Source organism: Carcharhinus amblyrhynchos, chromosome 3 (genome assembly GCF_965287045.1).
Source record: "Carcharhinus amblyrhynchos chromosome 3, sCarAmb.v2.hapA, whole genome shotgun sequence".
In the NCBI taxonomy this organism is placed as follows: Eukaryota; Metazoa; Chordata; class Chondrichthyes; order Carcharhiniformes; family Carcharhinidae; genus Carcharhinus; species Carcharhinus amblyrhynchos.
In genome coordinates, this window is record NC_137326.1 from 129,821,781 (window position 1) to 129,837,473 (window position 15,693).

General features: G+C 45.0%; 2 protein-coding genes across 2 annotated transcripts in view; one reads left to right on the forward strand and one right to left on the reverse strand.

Moving 5' to 3' along the window:
- LOC145341129 (mediator of RNA polymerase II transcription subunit 12-like protein) overlaps positions 1-15,693 on the forward strand; it is a 564,757-nt gene that overhangs the window by 162,738 nt on the left and 386,326 nt on the right.
- LOC145341545 (G-protein coupled receptor 171-like) lies at positions 85-4,347 on the reverse strand. Its single transcript, XM_080186521.1, has 2 exons — positions 4,258-4,347; positions 85-1,356 (listed from the first exon to the last, which is right to left on the reverse strand). Exon 2 carries the CDS (start codon positions 1,320-1,322, stop codon positions 327-329), a length of 996 nt encoding a protein of 331 aa, XP_080042647.1. The 5' UTR covers positions 1,323-1,356; positions 4,258-4,347; the 3' UTR covers positions 85-326.

Genomic DNA, 15,693 nt, shown 5'->3' on the forward strand with positions numbered 1-15,693 from the left:
TATAATTCCAAATAGCACTTAATACATGAATAATATGGAACAACAATTATATACTTGAAAGGTGACAAAAGCTATATATATCTCTTATCGCAAGTACAGGTACAGCCTTTTTGTATATTTTTCTCCCATTGAATGAGTTTTTTTATATCAGTTTACTCAGAAAAGCCTCTTTCTGCAAGTCTCTGGCAGCTTATTTGTCGAGAAGATTTGTTATCTCAATAAAAGTTTCAAAAGCACCTTTTAAAATTGGTGCATGTGGTTTTAAGATTTCTGCTTTGTCTAAGTCTGCAGGAAAGGCCTGCGAACGAGGCAGGAACATGTCCAGGTTAGTTGCACAATGTTAAATTGGTCTCGGTCCTTGCCTCCTCATCCTCACTTTCCTTGCCTTTGGCCCCCTTTATTGACCCAAAGGTCTCGGTGATCTTCGACCGGAACGATTTGCAGAGGAAGAAATACAAAATCGGGTCCAAACAAAGATTGAGGATCGCCAAGAGGAAGGTGGATTCCTTTGCATAGAACAGGGTCCGCTGTACGGTGCAGTCTCTGGCTGGCTTATATTGGCTTAGTGTGTACGGAGTGCGGACAATGTGATATGGGACGAAGCAGATGATGTAGACACCGGTCAGGATAGAAACGTGTCTCAGAGTTTGTTGCACATCTTTCTGCATTTCTTGCCCCTTGTTCCTGTACAGTTTTTTCACCACAAGGGCATTGGAGGTGATGATCATCACTGAAACGTTCATGAAGATTGCAATGCAAATAAAATTGGTGAGGACATGCCAGTTCAGTCCCAGGGTACTCTTTATCTCCGCGCATTTCAGGAAAGCCTTGGCTGTTATGTCCCTGGTGGGGATTGCCATGTTTGGTACCATCAACAGCAGGACCATTGCCCAGATCACCACGGACATCATTTTTGCGAAACCTGGTTCCTGGATCCGCTGGAATCTCAAGTTTCCCGAGAGTTGGATATATCGATCAATGCTGACAAAGCCCAGGAAGATAATGGACGAATACATGTTAATGTAGATGAGGCAAGCTGTAACTTGGCAGTGGAACACCTGCAAATCCCACGGAGCAATTCCCAAGTCTACAACAATTTTGAAGGGCAGAGCCAGACTCAGCAGAAAATCGGCAGTCAGTAGGTTCATCAGGTAGATGTTGAGGCATTTCCTGGCTTTCCTCTGGCTAATAAATGCCCAAAGTGCGACACAGCTTCCAATAATGCCAGTCAGGAAGATTAAGTAATAAAAATAAGTGAACGCTTCCATATTGTTATTGATCTCACATGGCGTGTTGGAGCTGTTAGATGGTTTCGAACTCATTGTCAAGCAAGAAACAAAATGTGAAGCCCAAGATCTGAAACGAGAGAGGGAGCAGCAATTGAGATAGAAAATGAATTTCTGGAATAGTTGTAAATCATAGACAATCAATTATTTAGGCGTTTCTAATTTTAGATTAAACTGAGAATTAGAATCCCTGCAGCGTGGAAGGAAGTCATTTGGCCCATCACGCCTACACCACCAGCACTCCCATCCTATCCCCATAACTTTGTCTATTCACCCCGCTAATCCCCTGGTTTTCAAAGGGACAATTTAGCATGGCCAATCCATCTGACTTGCACAGGGAGGAAACTAGAAGACCTGGAGGAAACACAGGTAGACATTGAGGGAGGGGGGAGGTAGGGGGAGGGGGAGGTGGAGGGAGGGGGGTGTGGGGGGATGTGCAAACTCCACATGGACAGTCACCCTAGCCGGGAATGGAACCTGGGTTCCTGGCGTGGTAAGGCAGCAATGCTAACCACTGCCACCGTGTGTGGTGGGGGTGTTGTGTACAATCTGTCCAGGAGACAGTTGGGTGGCTTCATATAGACAAGGGTGAGAAAACCCCTAATAAGACAACAAAATCAGTCAGTCAGGGTCACCCTTTAAGATGCTGTCAGAGCTGCTGAGATTTTCCAGCATTTTCTGTTTCTGTTTCAGATTCCAACATCTCAACACAGCATTTTGCCCGTACCCGAATATAATAAATTCAGAGACCTTCAGCAAATTAGCAACGACAGGGAGACTTACTGTGCTGGTAAAACAACGCGCCCGCAACTGTTGAAATCTTCAGCCGGGGCTCACGAAACAACTTGTTTGTCTGAATCAAAGTCGCTTCTCGCTGACTCTGGAGTTACCGCCCGCCTCCGAGGGAGGGTAGCCACTCGTATCGCTGTGTCCCCCCCCCCTCCCACTTTTTCGAAAAAGGCAGCTTAACGTCGGCAACAGAACCCTCCACTGCTCATCTGAATTTGAGAAAGGAAGTATCAGCCTCCTATCTCTGCTCTCCTCAGTAGGAAGTAGCTTGTAGGAAATACTAGATGAGTTAATAAATGGGTCACCTGTGGTGTGGTGGAACGGTAATGATGAGGTTTTTTTGGAAGTTAGGCTCAGCGACCCCGCTAACCTTGCCTGCTCTTTCGTCAAATGTGTCACTTTTACACGCCAGCCCACGCTGTACATTCCCAGTTATGTTGTAGTCCCTGTCTGAATTTCCCTTATTACTCACACGTATCGTTCAGCAGTTGCCTTGTTTCAGTTTACCAGAAGTATGAGTTGTTTGCTTTCTAAAGTTTGAACTGTGTGTGTGTGTGTGTGTATTCAGTACAATGTCATCTGCAAAACCCTATTCTCAAGGACCTCCCCGGGGCTGCAAAGGAAACCTTGACTTTGTCAAAGTCGATTTTAGGGGTGTGAAGGAGTTCCTGTCCACTCCGCCCTCCCCCCCCCCGCCCCCTCTCCAAACCAACTCCCCTGTTCATATTGCTTGCAATGCTCAAGGGACGAGTGAGGGAGACAATCTTTCTGCCCGAGGCATCTTGCTTAATTACTCAGGAGAGCCGAGTGATTCTGCGCCCCCCCCCACCCCCAACCCCATTTCCAGAACCACTTGTCTCTCCGTTTTGAAAACACGCACACACTCGGAGCCTTTTAAACATTGGCTTCTGCCAAACGGAAGTCAGTGAAACAGAAAGAAATGTTGATGTCACAAGCCCTCCTGAGACTTACAGTGGAGGAGGAAGTGAAACAAATTAAACCACATAAAGGTGCTGGCCGCAACACTGCAGAACGCCAGAGCAGCAAATCGTTCAGCTGGAGCACACAATTTTGCTCAAGATGACACCGAGCGAGGCGGTTTCTTGCAAGCTGCTAATTCTATCTTTTACCCACGTTCTATGCTTCTGAATTGTTACTCTCACTCTTTTAAACTCTCCTAACTACGACACCTTAGCTATTCCTGTAACACTACGTTCTGCACTCTCTCCTTTCCTTCTCTATGAACGGTATGCTTTGTCTGTATAACGCGCAAAAACAATACTTTTCACTGTATGTGACAATAATAAGTCAAAATAGTAATTCTGCAAGTTGGCCGGTCTAATGACACTGGAGAAAGTGAATTAATTCATGTTAGGCCAGCGACACCTATTGCTGGTATCAGCCCTGATGGAAGGTCATCCAGGCTCAACATGTTGGCCCTAGACTCTCTCCACAGATGCTGTCTGAATTTCTCCAGCATTTTCTGTTTTTTGTGTACCGGTTGCTGCGCTGTTACGTTTGGTGGTGAAGTTGCGTTAAAAGTTTTCATAGGGTAAATAAAGCTTAAAATCCTGGAATCCCACATATTGAGAACCACAGTTGGCTTTGTTTGGGTCTCGTTTGTAAGCCTTGTGGATGGATTGGGACCACAAAAAAACAAAATGAAATTCTTCACAGAATATTATTTCATAAACACTGATAATCCAATACAGGAACAATATAACCTTGATGTAGTCAACTCAGATTAATGACTCTGGCCCTGCCTGGTCTCTGCTGACAGTCATCCCAAACATGCACACAGACACACGCACCATCGTCAGGATAGTTAAACCACCCCGTCCCTTCCTGTCCTTCCCTCAGAACTGTAAACTTTATTAAAAAAACTGTACCGACAAAATAAACCCAGCGGCTGGAGAAACAAATAAACATCAACGCTTAAAGCACTCCACAAATAGTTCACAGAGCTCTTGAGTCTCACACACAAAAGAAAATAACCACCAAAACGTCATCCAAAGCTTAAAATTTACTCCAGGGCTTTGTTCTAACGCCGCATATGATGTTTTTACAACAAAGTTTAAAGATGTTTGGTTTTCACACCCGAATGCTTTGCTTCCTTGAATGCCGAGTGTCGCGTCGGTTGGTGCCTACAAGGTAGTGACATAAAGAAAAGGGAATTCCATACCTGATTCATGAAATGGATAGTTGTATTTTCTGAGTAAGTTGTGTTAGATCTGGAGCCCTGTCTACATGTGAAGGAGCGGCTGGCCGTCTGGGGACTGTGCTGCCGACAGCAATGTCGTGCGGAAACCTATCTCTTTGCTCATGTTTTCCTCCTCATTCAGAATATGGCTTTCTGTGGGATGTGTGGTTTTTAGAAAATTAGCTGATTGACGTAGGCGAAACTGGGGCCTTGGTAGAGCTCGACCGCTGCTGCTCTGCATGTTTGATATTGCACTCAGCATCCAGAGCACCTCGTGCAAGCTTGGCTCCTTTTTCTGATCATTAGAAAAGCTGTAGTCCCTCCCGAAATGCAGCTTTCAGTGCCTCAGACCCTATTTCACCGACGTTGTGTGTAATGTGAGTGATGCCAGAGTTTATGTGCGGCGTCCTGACAGTTATTGCAACATGCTGAACTGTCCCCCTTTTACAAAAATAGTGAGCATGATTTAAGAATTCACGTCTTCCCAGTGCTGCAACTTCCCTTTCTTTCCTTCTAATTCCCTTAGCATTTCTTCTAAAGTAGAACTCAGTAGTTTGGTTGGTGCCAGCAGCCCTGCAGTATCTCAAAAGTGTTGTCTGTCTTTCTCTGTGAGGCTAGGGAATGAATATTTTAATCAGAAAGTTATTTGATCTACAAACAACATTATAACCACGTCCAATAATGTTCAAAGTTAAAGCCCAAATAGGGCTATGAGGAGCGCCATAACTTTTTTTTAACCCTCTTTGGTTGAGGGCAGTTACCTCCGCACAGGGATGGTTCAAGAGTCATATATGAGTGTCACAAGTAGGCTTACATTAACACTGCAATGAAGTTCCTGTGAAAATCCTCTAGTCACCACACTGTAGTGCCTGTTTGGGTACATTGAGGGAGAACTCAGCATAGCCAGTGTACCTAACCAGCACATCTTTCAGGCTGTGGGAGAAAACCGCAGCAGACACAGAGAAAATGTGCAGACTCCACACAGACAGTGACCCAAGCCGAGAATTGAACCCAGATCCTTTGTACTGTGAGGTAGCTGTGTGAGCAGCTGTGCCACCGTGCCACCCACCGTAGAAACCTTTGGTCTCTGTTACCTCCTAAACTGGACTGTTCCAATCATCATTCTGGCTATCCTCCCACCTGGTAAAAAGTCTGACAACACCAGGTTTTAGTCCAACCGATTTATTTGATAGTAAACTCACAAGCTTTCGAGGGGACTCCCTCTTCGTCAGGTGAATGGAGAGTTCTGGCCCTGACGAAGAGGGAGTCCCCTCGAAAGCTTGTGAGTTTACTATCAAATAAATCGGTTGGACTAAAACCTGGTGTTGTCAGACTTTTTACTGTGTTTACCCCAGTCCAATGCCGGCACATCCACATCATATCCTCCCACCTTCCACCCATCAGACATCCCAATCGACGCCAACCCGCACCAAGTCACATTCATCCCACTGATCCTGTGCTTTGCTGACCTACGTTGGCACCTGACCTGTCTCTGATTCAGATTTATAAATTGTGTGCTTACTTTCAAATTCCTTAGTTCTCCATAAACTCTTTCAACGTTTCAACTCTCTCAAGATATCTGCGCTTTTACAATCCTGACCAATTTCCCATCACCCGACCACTATTGGCCATGCCTTCAGTTGCCTAGTTCCTAAATGATGGCAGTGCTGTCATCAACCATTCATTTTCTCTCTCCTCCAGTAAGCTGCTAATTTAAAAACTACCGGATTGACCAAGCTTTTGATTATCTGTCTTACTATCTCCTCACATGGCTCGGTTTCTGATTTAGTTTGCAATTGCTCCTGTAAAGCCCTTTGGGATATTTTGTTATGTTAATGATGCGACATAAGTGCAAATTGTTTGCAGAATCATGGAATCCTCATAGTGCAGAAAGAGGCTATTTGGCCCATTGAGGCTGCACAGACAACAATCCCATCTAGGTCCGATCACCGTAGCCCCATGTATTTCTCCTGCTAGCCCCCCGGACACTAAGGGGCAATTTAGCAAGGCCAATCAACCTAACCTGCACATCTTTGGACTGTGTGAGAGCAAACCCACGCAAACTCCACACAGACCGAGGCTGGAATCGAACCCAGGTCCCTGGCACTGTGAGGCTGCAGTGCTATCCACCGCGCCTCCGTGCCATTGTGTGGCAATGAGTTAAATATAATTTTTGTATTGAATTTTGTGAAGTAGAGGTTGAGCAGCCAAAATTAAAATTATTGTACTCTATCTTATCTTGTTTCTATGCATGCAATAGATGTGCATAAGAGAGGTAGATTTTTCCAATTCGCTGCCCCATCTCACTTGAACATCTCGGTTAACCTGATTCAAAACAGGGTTTCGCCTTCAGCTTTTGAATGTATCCGAAAACAATCTTTTCATTCAGCCCTTTTGAAGATTTCAGTATAGTTTGATCTATATCAATCTGTCACCTTTCAAGATCACACTTTCCAGCTGCTGGGAACTCAAACATTGATAAAACATCATGACTCATTGATGGTTCCTTCACTACCTTGATTTTGTGCAGTGCGTTTAAAACAAAAAAATTAGTGCCTACATCAGGAGACCATTTTTGATGTAAGATATGTCTGTTTTATGCCAGAGTCAAAGCTTCATACCAGCGTCCTTCCACTCAACTTCATCTCATCCACCAGCATGTCATAGAGTCATAGAGGCATGCACCGCAGAGGCAACCCTCCAGCCCATCAGGTCTGCACCAACAGTAACTATGACTGAAGGCCTGTGCTAATCCCATTCTCCTGCACCTGCCCCTTAACCTTGAATGTTATCCTTCTAAGCTTGTTGCACACAGGTACATAGTGTTTTTAAAATTCTTTTAAGGGATGTAGGCATCGGTGGTTGGGGACAGCATTTATTGCCCATCCCTAATTGCCCTTGAGGAGGCATTTAAGATTGCTGTGGATCTGGACTCACATGCAGGTCAGATCGTGTAAGGATGGCAGATTTCCTTCGCTAAAGGAAATTGGTCAACCAGATGGGTTTTTACAAGAATGGATTTTGGTTTGATTTGATTTGATTTATTATTGTCACGTTTATTAACATACAGTGAAAAGTGTTGTTTCTTGTGTGCTATACAGCCAAAACATACCGTTCATAGAGAAGGAAACGAGAGAGTGCAGAATGTAGTATTATAGTCATAGCTAGTCTGTAGAGAAAGATCAACTTAATGCAAGGTAGGTCCATTCAAGAGACGGACATCAGCAGTGAAGAAGCTGTTCTTGAGTCGGTTGGTACGTGACTCAGACTTTTGTATCTTTTTCCTGATGGAAGAAGGTGGAAGAGAAAATGTCCAGGGTGCTTGGGGTCCTTACTTATGTTGGCAGCAGGAAGTGTAGACAGAGTCAGTGGAAGTGAGGCTGGTTTCATGTCATCATTAGATTTTGAATTTTAGATTTTTATTCAATTCAATTTCCACCATCTGCTGTGGTGGGATTTGAACCCAGGTCTCGACAGCATTACCCTGGATCTCTGGATTACTGTTGCAATGACAATACCACTTTGCCACTGCATTCCTGTTGCAAATTATATTTTCCGTTTTCAAATTCATATGCTTCAGCAGCATAACTTTCAGTTTGGTAAATTAGTTTTTCTTAAATATCAAAAATATTGAATACTTTAATAATTTGCAAAGCTCAGTAAACAGGGATAATGACAAAACAAAGACCATCCTTTGTGCTGTTGAGATGGTGTATCCATCCCTCACAGCAGCCCCAGGATCTACCTGGAGGAGACTATTTGTCTCAAGTCATCTCAGGCAAGGCTTTCAAGTTGAGGTGTAACTGGGGAGGTTTGACTTATTGATGTGGTCTCACCAGAACAAAGAAGCTCTGAAAGCAATTTATAAACAATGGGTGATTTCTCTGAATGTCTTGACTGAGCTAGTTGCAGGAAATTTACTGTCACACCGGCCCTGGAATTGAGGCAGGCGTGGCTCGCAGAACGGAATTCTCTGTTGGCCTCGGGCGGCATTTTACGAGCCTTGCCCGAGTAAGGTCATAAAATACCAGCCAGTGAGTCTGGCACAGTGGTTAGCACTGCTGCCTCACAACGTCAGGGACCCAGGTTTGATTCCTGGCTTCGGTCACTGTCTGTGTGGAGTTTGAAAGTTCTCTCCGTGTCTGCTTGTGTTTCCTCTGGGTGCTCCGGTTTGCTTCCACAGTCCGAAAGACGTTTTGGATAGATAGAGGCAGCGGAGTGTGGCGGCGAGGAGATTTTCACAGTCATTTCTTTGCAGTGTTACTGTAAGCCTACTTGTGACGCCAATAAATAAACTTCAAACTTTATTTACCTTGAGCAATACCATGGCAAATCTGTGTTTCATTTGTACTAAAAGGGACAGCGAGAGAATGAACAGCAGACATAGGCTGGAATTTTACCAGCATAAGAACATAAGAACATAAGAAATAGGAGCAGGAGTAGGCCATCTGGCCCTTCGAGCCTGCCCCGCCATTCTATAAGATCATGGCTGATCTGTCGGCTGGCCTCAATTCCGAGGAAGGGCTCGGCTCGGAGAACGGCATTCTCCGTTGGCCTCCGGTGGGATTGTGCAAAACTGACAGACACACCAGTAAAATCCCCCCCATAAAGTCTGCGTTTGCTGTCTTGTAGACTCAGCAATGTATGTGATTGCAAAATCATCTTGTGGTTGTGTTCTGGAGATACAGGTTGCTGATGCTGGACTTTGACAAGTGTGCAACAGTCATGTGGATTGGTTAAAAATTGCAATGTGCTTTAAATGTTAAATGTGACATCTGCCTACCTAAGCAGATCTGTATGCATGTATGTTATAGTTAATTTCTTCTGACAAAAGTATTGGAATGTTAATTTAAATACCGTAGCAATTTAAACTTGTTCATTAAGCTTGAGGTGGTATGCTTTAAAGCTTGTTTTAAGGATGCCCTTGCATCATACATTCCTTCTGGTGCTGAGCCTTGTACGCAATGGCATTTCAAGTGCTCATTTAAATATGTCTCAGTGCCTTTTACTTCAGCTGTTGCAGAGTTAGTGTAAGTTCAGTGTTGTATTGGAGGAGTTCTGAAATGTCTTTTGGAGTTGGGAAGGAGTCACACCGGGCTTTGCCCCCGGAGGTGATTGGATTTCGAAGTCCTCTGGGCATAGAGCATCCCTTCACTCATTGAGGCTAGAGTTATCCCATCCCTCTTGGGCTGCAGCACCTCAGGGAGATGGAGCAGAGAAGGGAAGTGGTATACTGAGGAGGAGGTGGAGGACTCTTAATAGAAAGCTTGGGGTATTCAAGGAGCACTGCTCTTACCACCACTTCAGACATGAGCAATGAATACCATAGTACATCCTACCGTACAGAAGGAGGCCAATTGGCCCATCAAGTCTGCACTGCCAACAACCTCCATATGAGGCGTACCTCCGTAACCCCACATATTTACCCTATTAATCCCTCTAATGTACATTTCCCGGGATACTAAGGGGCAATTTAGCATGGCCAGTGCACCTAACTTACATATCTTTGGACTGTGGGAAGAAACCGGAGCACGCGGAGGAAACCCACGCAGACACGGGGATAACATGCAAACTCCACACAGACCCGAGGCTGGAACTGAACCCGGGTCCCTGGAGCTGTGAGGCAGCAGTGCTAACAATAGTGCCACTGCGCCGCCCAGTGATGGGAGTTGATAGTTGAGCTATGCTACCTCCTCACTTGATTTGCAGCCACAGTGCTGGGCAAGGGCAGCACTACCAGGAGCCGTCGAGGTCACTGAGATCCTTAATTTCCAAACTTCACGATTCTACATGGCTGCAGCCGGCAACATTGCCACATGCCCAAGATCACTGTGCATTACTGCCTTAGGGAGGTGACAGAGGCCCTGGACACTCGGGAAAGGGACTTCTTCATTTTCTCTCAAAGCAGAGGGAAATGGAAAGAGCAGGGTGTTGGGATTTTGGATCATACAGGGAGCTACCGACTGCATATTTGGGACTCTGAGGGCGCTACATGTTAGTGTGAGATGTACTGGAGCTGCAGGGATCGACATTTCAAGAATGTGCAGTGTCTGTGTAACCATGCGCAGAACATCATGTTGGTGAATACTGACTATCTTGGCATTCCATCATGCCCTGTCAGCTATTCCTGTTGTATTTGAGCCACTACGATGAACCTGAGGCTGGCTGCTTGGTGACAAGGGTTTGATATGTGGCTCAGGATGAGTGTTCGTGTTGAATTTGTGCTGCAATTAAAGACATGCTTTAAATTGGTAATCAAGCATAGCTGTCCCCACCTGGGGGTTTCTTTTGTTTATTACAAGTAAGTTATTACGAAAGAATTACAAACATTCAAAGTACAAATATGAAAGATACATCACCAGTGGTTAAAAATACAGTACTAATGAGCGGATGGCAAAGGGGCTCATGCTGAAACCTGGAATGGAACCAGGGAAGTTTAGATCTTCAGTCTAATGCTCTCCCAACTGAGCTATTTCTTCTAAGGAATCATTGCAAGTGTATATAAGGCAGTTCACTCAGGGTGCCTCGGAGTAACTTGGAACAGCCTGTGACTTTGCTGCCTTGGAAGTCCACCTGGTCAAGGTACAGGCCTGCATCAGACTCATTCCTCCTCAAAATACAATCATTGGAATGAACAACGAGGGCTACCTGTTCACCATGTGGTTCATGACTCCTCTTTGCCATACTCCCATGAGGAACTCTGGGGAGCAGGCCATCACTGTTCCAGAACAGTTACCTGGACCACCCAAGAGGAACCCCGATAGTTTCATGTCTCTAAATTTGTGGTGATATGCTGCACAATGTGGTTGTCATGCTTTCTGCACATTTCCTTTCAGTTTCAGCCTGTCGTATTTGACATTTTTTTTCCCTCGGAGTGTGGTCAGAATTTGTCGAGGCAAACAACATGGGGCTTCTTCATCTGTTGGTTCAACCTCTCTTCATGCTCAGGTGTAACCTTCCCGTGCTCATTAATGTTTTTGCCAGTAGTGCGTAACTGATTCTTTCCTTCTTAGTCAAGGATATTACAGGTTAATGAACCCCAATGAATGGATCAGCCAGGATATAATTGAATAGCAGAATAGGCTCAGCAGGGTGAATGGCCTTCCCCTGTCCCTGTGCTTTGGTTGCAAGATGTCTTCTCATGTCCATTTGGAAAGCATATATCTTCTGGCTCTTAAACCAAGCACAGACCTCTTTCCTTGTTTTAAATGTATCTTGATCAGTGCATTTAATTTGGCTGCTTTTAATTACAATTTTGGCAAAGGTTCTATGCAAAGCAGGAAGAATAAGAGGCGATATTATCTACTGTTTCCCTATTGGGATTCTAAACTCTGCTATGATTGCTTCTCACACTGATCCCTCCTATCACAAGTGACAAGACTGAGATTACATATGTAAAGGTAAGTAGGGGCGAATTACTATCTGATTTCCGTATCTGGGCAATTAATTTTTTTGTTCTTCCAATTTCTGGACAACGTTTTTCATTAGCAAATGTAAAAATTCCAAGCAGGAAGTGCTGTGAGATCATTTGTTGCAGTGTGGAAGCTGTGGACAGAATTCCACCAATGCGAGGTGGCCACTCAGAAATGCATGAAAAGTTTCCGGATGGAATGCATCCGAGGGTTCTGAAAGAAATGGCGGAGGTGATAGTGGATGCCTTGGTGGTTATTTTCCAGACGTCGCTGGATTCCGGGGAAGTGCCGGAAGATTGGAAAACGGCTAATGTTACGCCGTTGTTTAAGAAGGGTGCCAGGCAAAAGGCGGGGAATTATAGGCCGGTTAGTTTAACGTCTGTGGTAGGTAAAATGTTAGAATCCGTCATTAAGGAGGAAATTGCGAGGCATCTTGAAGGGAATTGCTTGATAGGGCGGACGCAACACGGTTTCATTAAAGGGAAGTCGTGTCTGACAAATTTACTGGAGTTCTATGAGGATGTGTCTAGGGCAGTGGATAGAGGAGAGCCGGTGGATGTGGTCTTTCTGGATTTTCAGAAGGCGTTTGACAAGGTACCTCACAAGAGGTTATTGCAGAAGGTCAGGGGACATGGAGTTGGGGGTAGGGTGTTAGCGTGGATAGAGGATTGGTTGTCAAATAGGAGGCAGAGAGTGGGGGTCAATGGGTGCTATTCGGATTGGCGGATGGTGACTAGTGGGGTGCCCCAGGGGTCGGTGCTGGGGCCTCAGCTATTTACCATTTATATAGATGATCTGGAGGAGGGAACCGAGTGCAGGGTGTCGAAATTTGCTGATGACACCAAGATTGGGGGAAAGGCAAATTGTGCGGAGGGTGTGGAGAGTCTGCAGAAGGATCTAGATAGGCTGGGCGAATGGGCCAGGAAATGGCAAATGGAATTTAATGTTGGCAAGTGTGAGGTGGTCCACTTTGGTAGGAAGAATGGTAGGAAGGACTATTACTTACGTGGCGAAAAACTGCAGCAGGCGACGGTGCAGAGGGACCTCGGGGTCCTTGTGCATGAATCGCAAAAACCCAGCTTGCAGGTGCAGCAGGTGGTCAGGAAGGCGAATGGGATGCTGGCCTTCATAGCGAGGGGGATTGAATATAAAAGTAGGGAGGTCTTGCTGCAGCTGTATAGGGCATTGGTGAGGCCGCAGCTGGAGTACTGTGTGCAGTTTTGGGCGCCGCACCTGCGCAAGGATATTTTGGCCCTGGAGGGAGTGCAGAGGAGGTTTACTAGGCTGATACCGGAGTTGAGGGGATTGAGCTATGAGGAGAGGCTGAATAAACTAGGCTTGTACTCGTTAGAGTTTAGAAGAATGAGGGGAGATCTCATTGAGACGTATAAGATGATGAATGGGATGGATAGGATAGAGGTGGAGAGACTCTTCCCGCTCAAAAAAGACAGTAGGACTAGGGGGCACAGCCTCAAGATAAAGGGTAGGCGGTTTAGAACGGAGTTGAGGAGGAACTTCTTCACTCAAAGGGTGGTGAATCTCTGGAATTCTCTGCCCGTTGAAGTGGTGGAGGCTGCCTCGCTAAATATTTTTAAGAAGCGGGTTGATGGGTTTTTGATAAGAGAAGGGATTAAGGGTTATGGGGAGAGGGCGGGAAAGTGGAACTGAGCCACGACAGATCAGCCATGATCTTATTGAATGGCGGGGCAGGCTCGAAGGGCTAGATGGCCTACTCCTGCTCCTATTTCTTATGTTCTTATGTTCTTATGTTCTTAAGCAGGAAAATGCCAACCAGCTTGAAACAGTAACTTCTTCCAGAATGAACCATTTTATTTGATTTGATTTGATTTATTATTGGGACATGTATTGGGATACAGTGAAAAGTGTTGCTCCTTGCATTAGTGCTGCTGCCTCACAGCGCACGTTGCAGAGGGTGTGGCCCTTGTGGCTAAAGGGATCAAGGGGAATGGAGAGGAAGTGGGAGTGAGATACTGAAAGTGCATGGTCAGCCTTGGTCATACTGAATGGTGGTGCAGGCTCGAAGGGGCGAATGGCCCCCTCCTACACTTATTTTCTGTTTCTATGACAACAGACGGAATAGAAAAAAAATTTGAAAGATTGAATTTGTAAATGCAGAAACATGATTATTATTTATAAGTTCTATTTTGTAAATATTACTGTGAATTTAAGTTGCAAAGAAAACACACTGGGAGGTTGTCTTGTGTATCATTTCCTCAGGACCCCAGAAACATCATGAATATGAGAGATTATGCACACCACAATGATGTGGTTAAATACAGCAGATAACTGGTTGTGCTGCATCTCAGCTCATTTTTAATTTATTTCCTGTAATGCACCCACTTAAAATTAAGATTCACTTGTTCCTGCAAATTTGCTACCTGATTTGAATTATTCACATTATTCGTCGTGCAGATAAGCCAAGTTGTTGTTGTTATATCGCATCATGTAGCCAATTTGTCTAATGTTTCTGGGTAACAGGCAATTGAGACTCACAAAGTTATCTTCTGCTAATGGCTTGCAAAATTCCTCAAAGAACCCATGAGACTATATCGCAGGAGATAATCAGCTGATATGTGCCAAGTAATATTCGTGCTGCATAATTAGGCAGTACCTCGTGCAGATGGTACACACTGCTGCCACTGTGCATCAGTAGTGGAAAGAGTGAATGCTTGTGGATGGAGTGTCAATGAAGTGGGCTGCTTCATCCTGGATGGCGTCAATTGCCAATGACAGCAAGAGATATGCTAGCCATTTCCTCTTGGCATTGGATTGCATTATCATTGCTGAATCTCCTGCTATCAATATTCTGGGTGTTACCATTGAACAGGAACTGAACTGGGCCACTCCCCAGTCCAAAGATGAGCAGATTAGGTGAATTGGTCAGGATAAATTCTCCCTCAGTGTACCTGAACAGATGCCTGACTGTGGCGAGTAGGGGATTTTCACAGTAACTTCTTTGCAGTGTGCATATAAGCCTACTTGTGACGAATAAAGAGACTTTACTTACTTTACCATAACAGCAGATCAGAGGCTGGGAATTCTACGGAGGGCAACTCATCTCTGAACTTCTCAGATCTTGTCCGCCATCCTGAAGGCACAGGTCAGGGGTGCAAAAGTGTATTCTTAACTTGCCTAGGTGAGTGCGGTTCCAACAACACTCAAGGAGCTTGACACCATCCGGGATAAAGCAGCCCACTTCATTGACACCCCATCCACAAATATTCATTCCCTCCACCACCAATGCATAGTGCCAGTAGTACAAGGTGGACTGCAGTACCTTACCAAGGCTTCTTTGACAGCACTGTCTAAACCTTGGTCCTTTACCATCTAGAAGGACAAGGGCAGCGGATGGCTGGGAATGCCATTATCTGGAAGTTCTCCTTCTGGTCACATGCCATGCTGACTTGGAAATTTTTCACCATTCCTTCACTGCCCTTCGAATCATTATTGTCTTGTGAAGATCAGCGTTCATAACGATGTTATTCTCTGCTGTCAATCTTCATTGCTGATTGCGATTTACTGCATTAATTACCAATTATCTAATTGCTAGAAGCCTAGAGAAGCATGGAATCATTAACAGCACCCTATAGATCATCATGGTTCAAAAACCAGGAGCACACTCTTTTACAGCAATGTGGATATACCTACAGCTCAGGGACTGGAGTGGGTAAAGAAAGCAGCTCACCACCATTGTCTCAAGGGCAATTATGGATGGGCAATAAATGCTGACCTAGCCAACGATAGGTGAATCCCATGAACAAATAAAAAAAATTGCTTAGCTTTTGAAAACTTCTATTTAAATGCCTTCAAGCCTCCAGAAAAATGCACATCCTTACGAGCATTAAGTTGCCAGGGCTGACTTTCAAAGGTATGGTAAAAAGTCTGACAACACCAGGTTTTAGTCCAACCGATTTATTTGATAATAGACTCACAAGCTTTTGGGGTTAGCCCCTTCGTCAGGTGAATGGAAAGTTCTGGCCTCAGT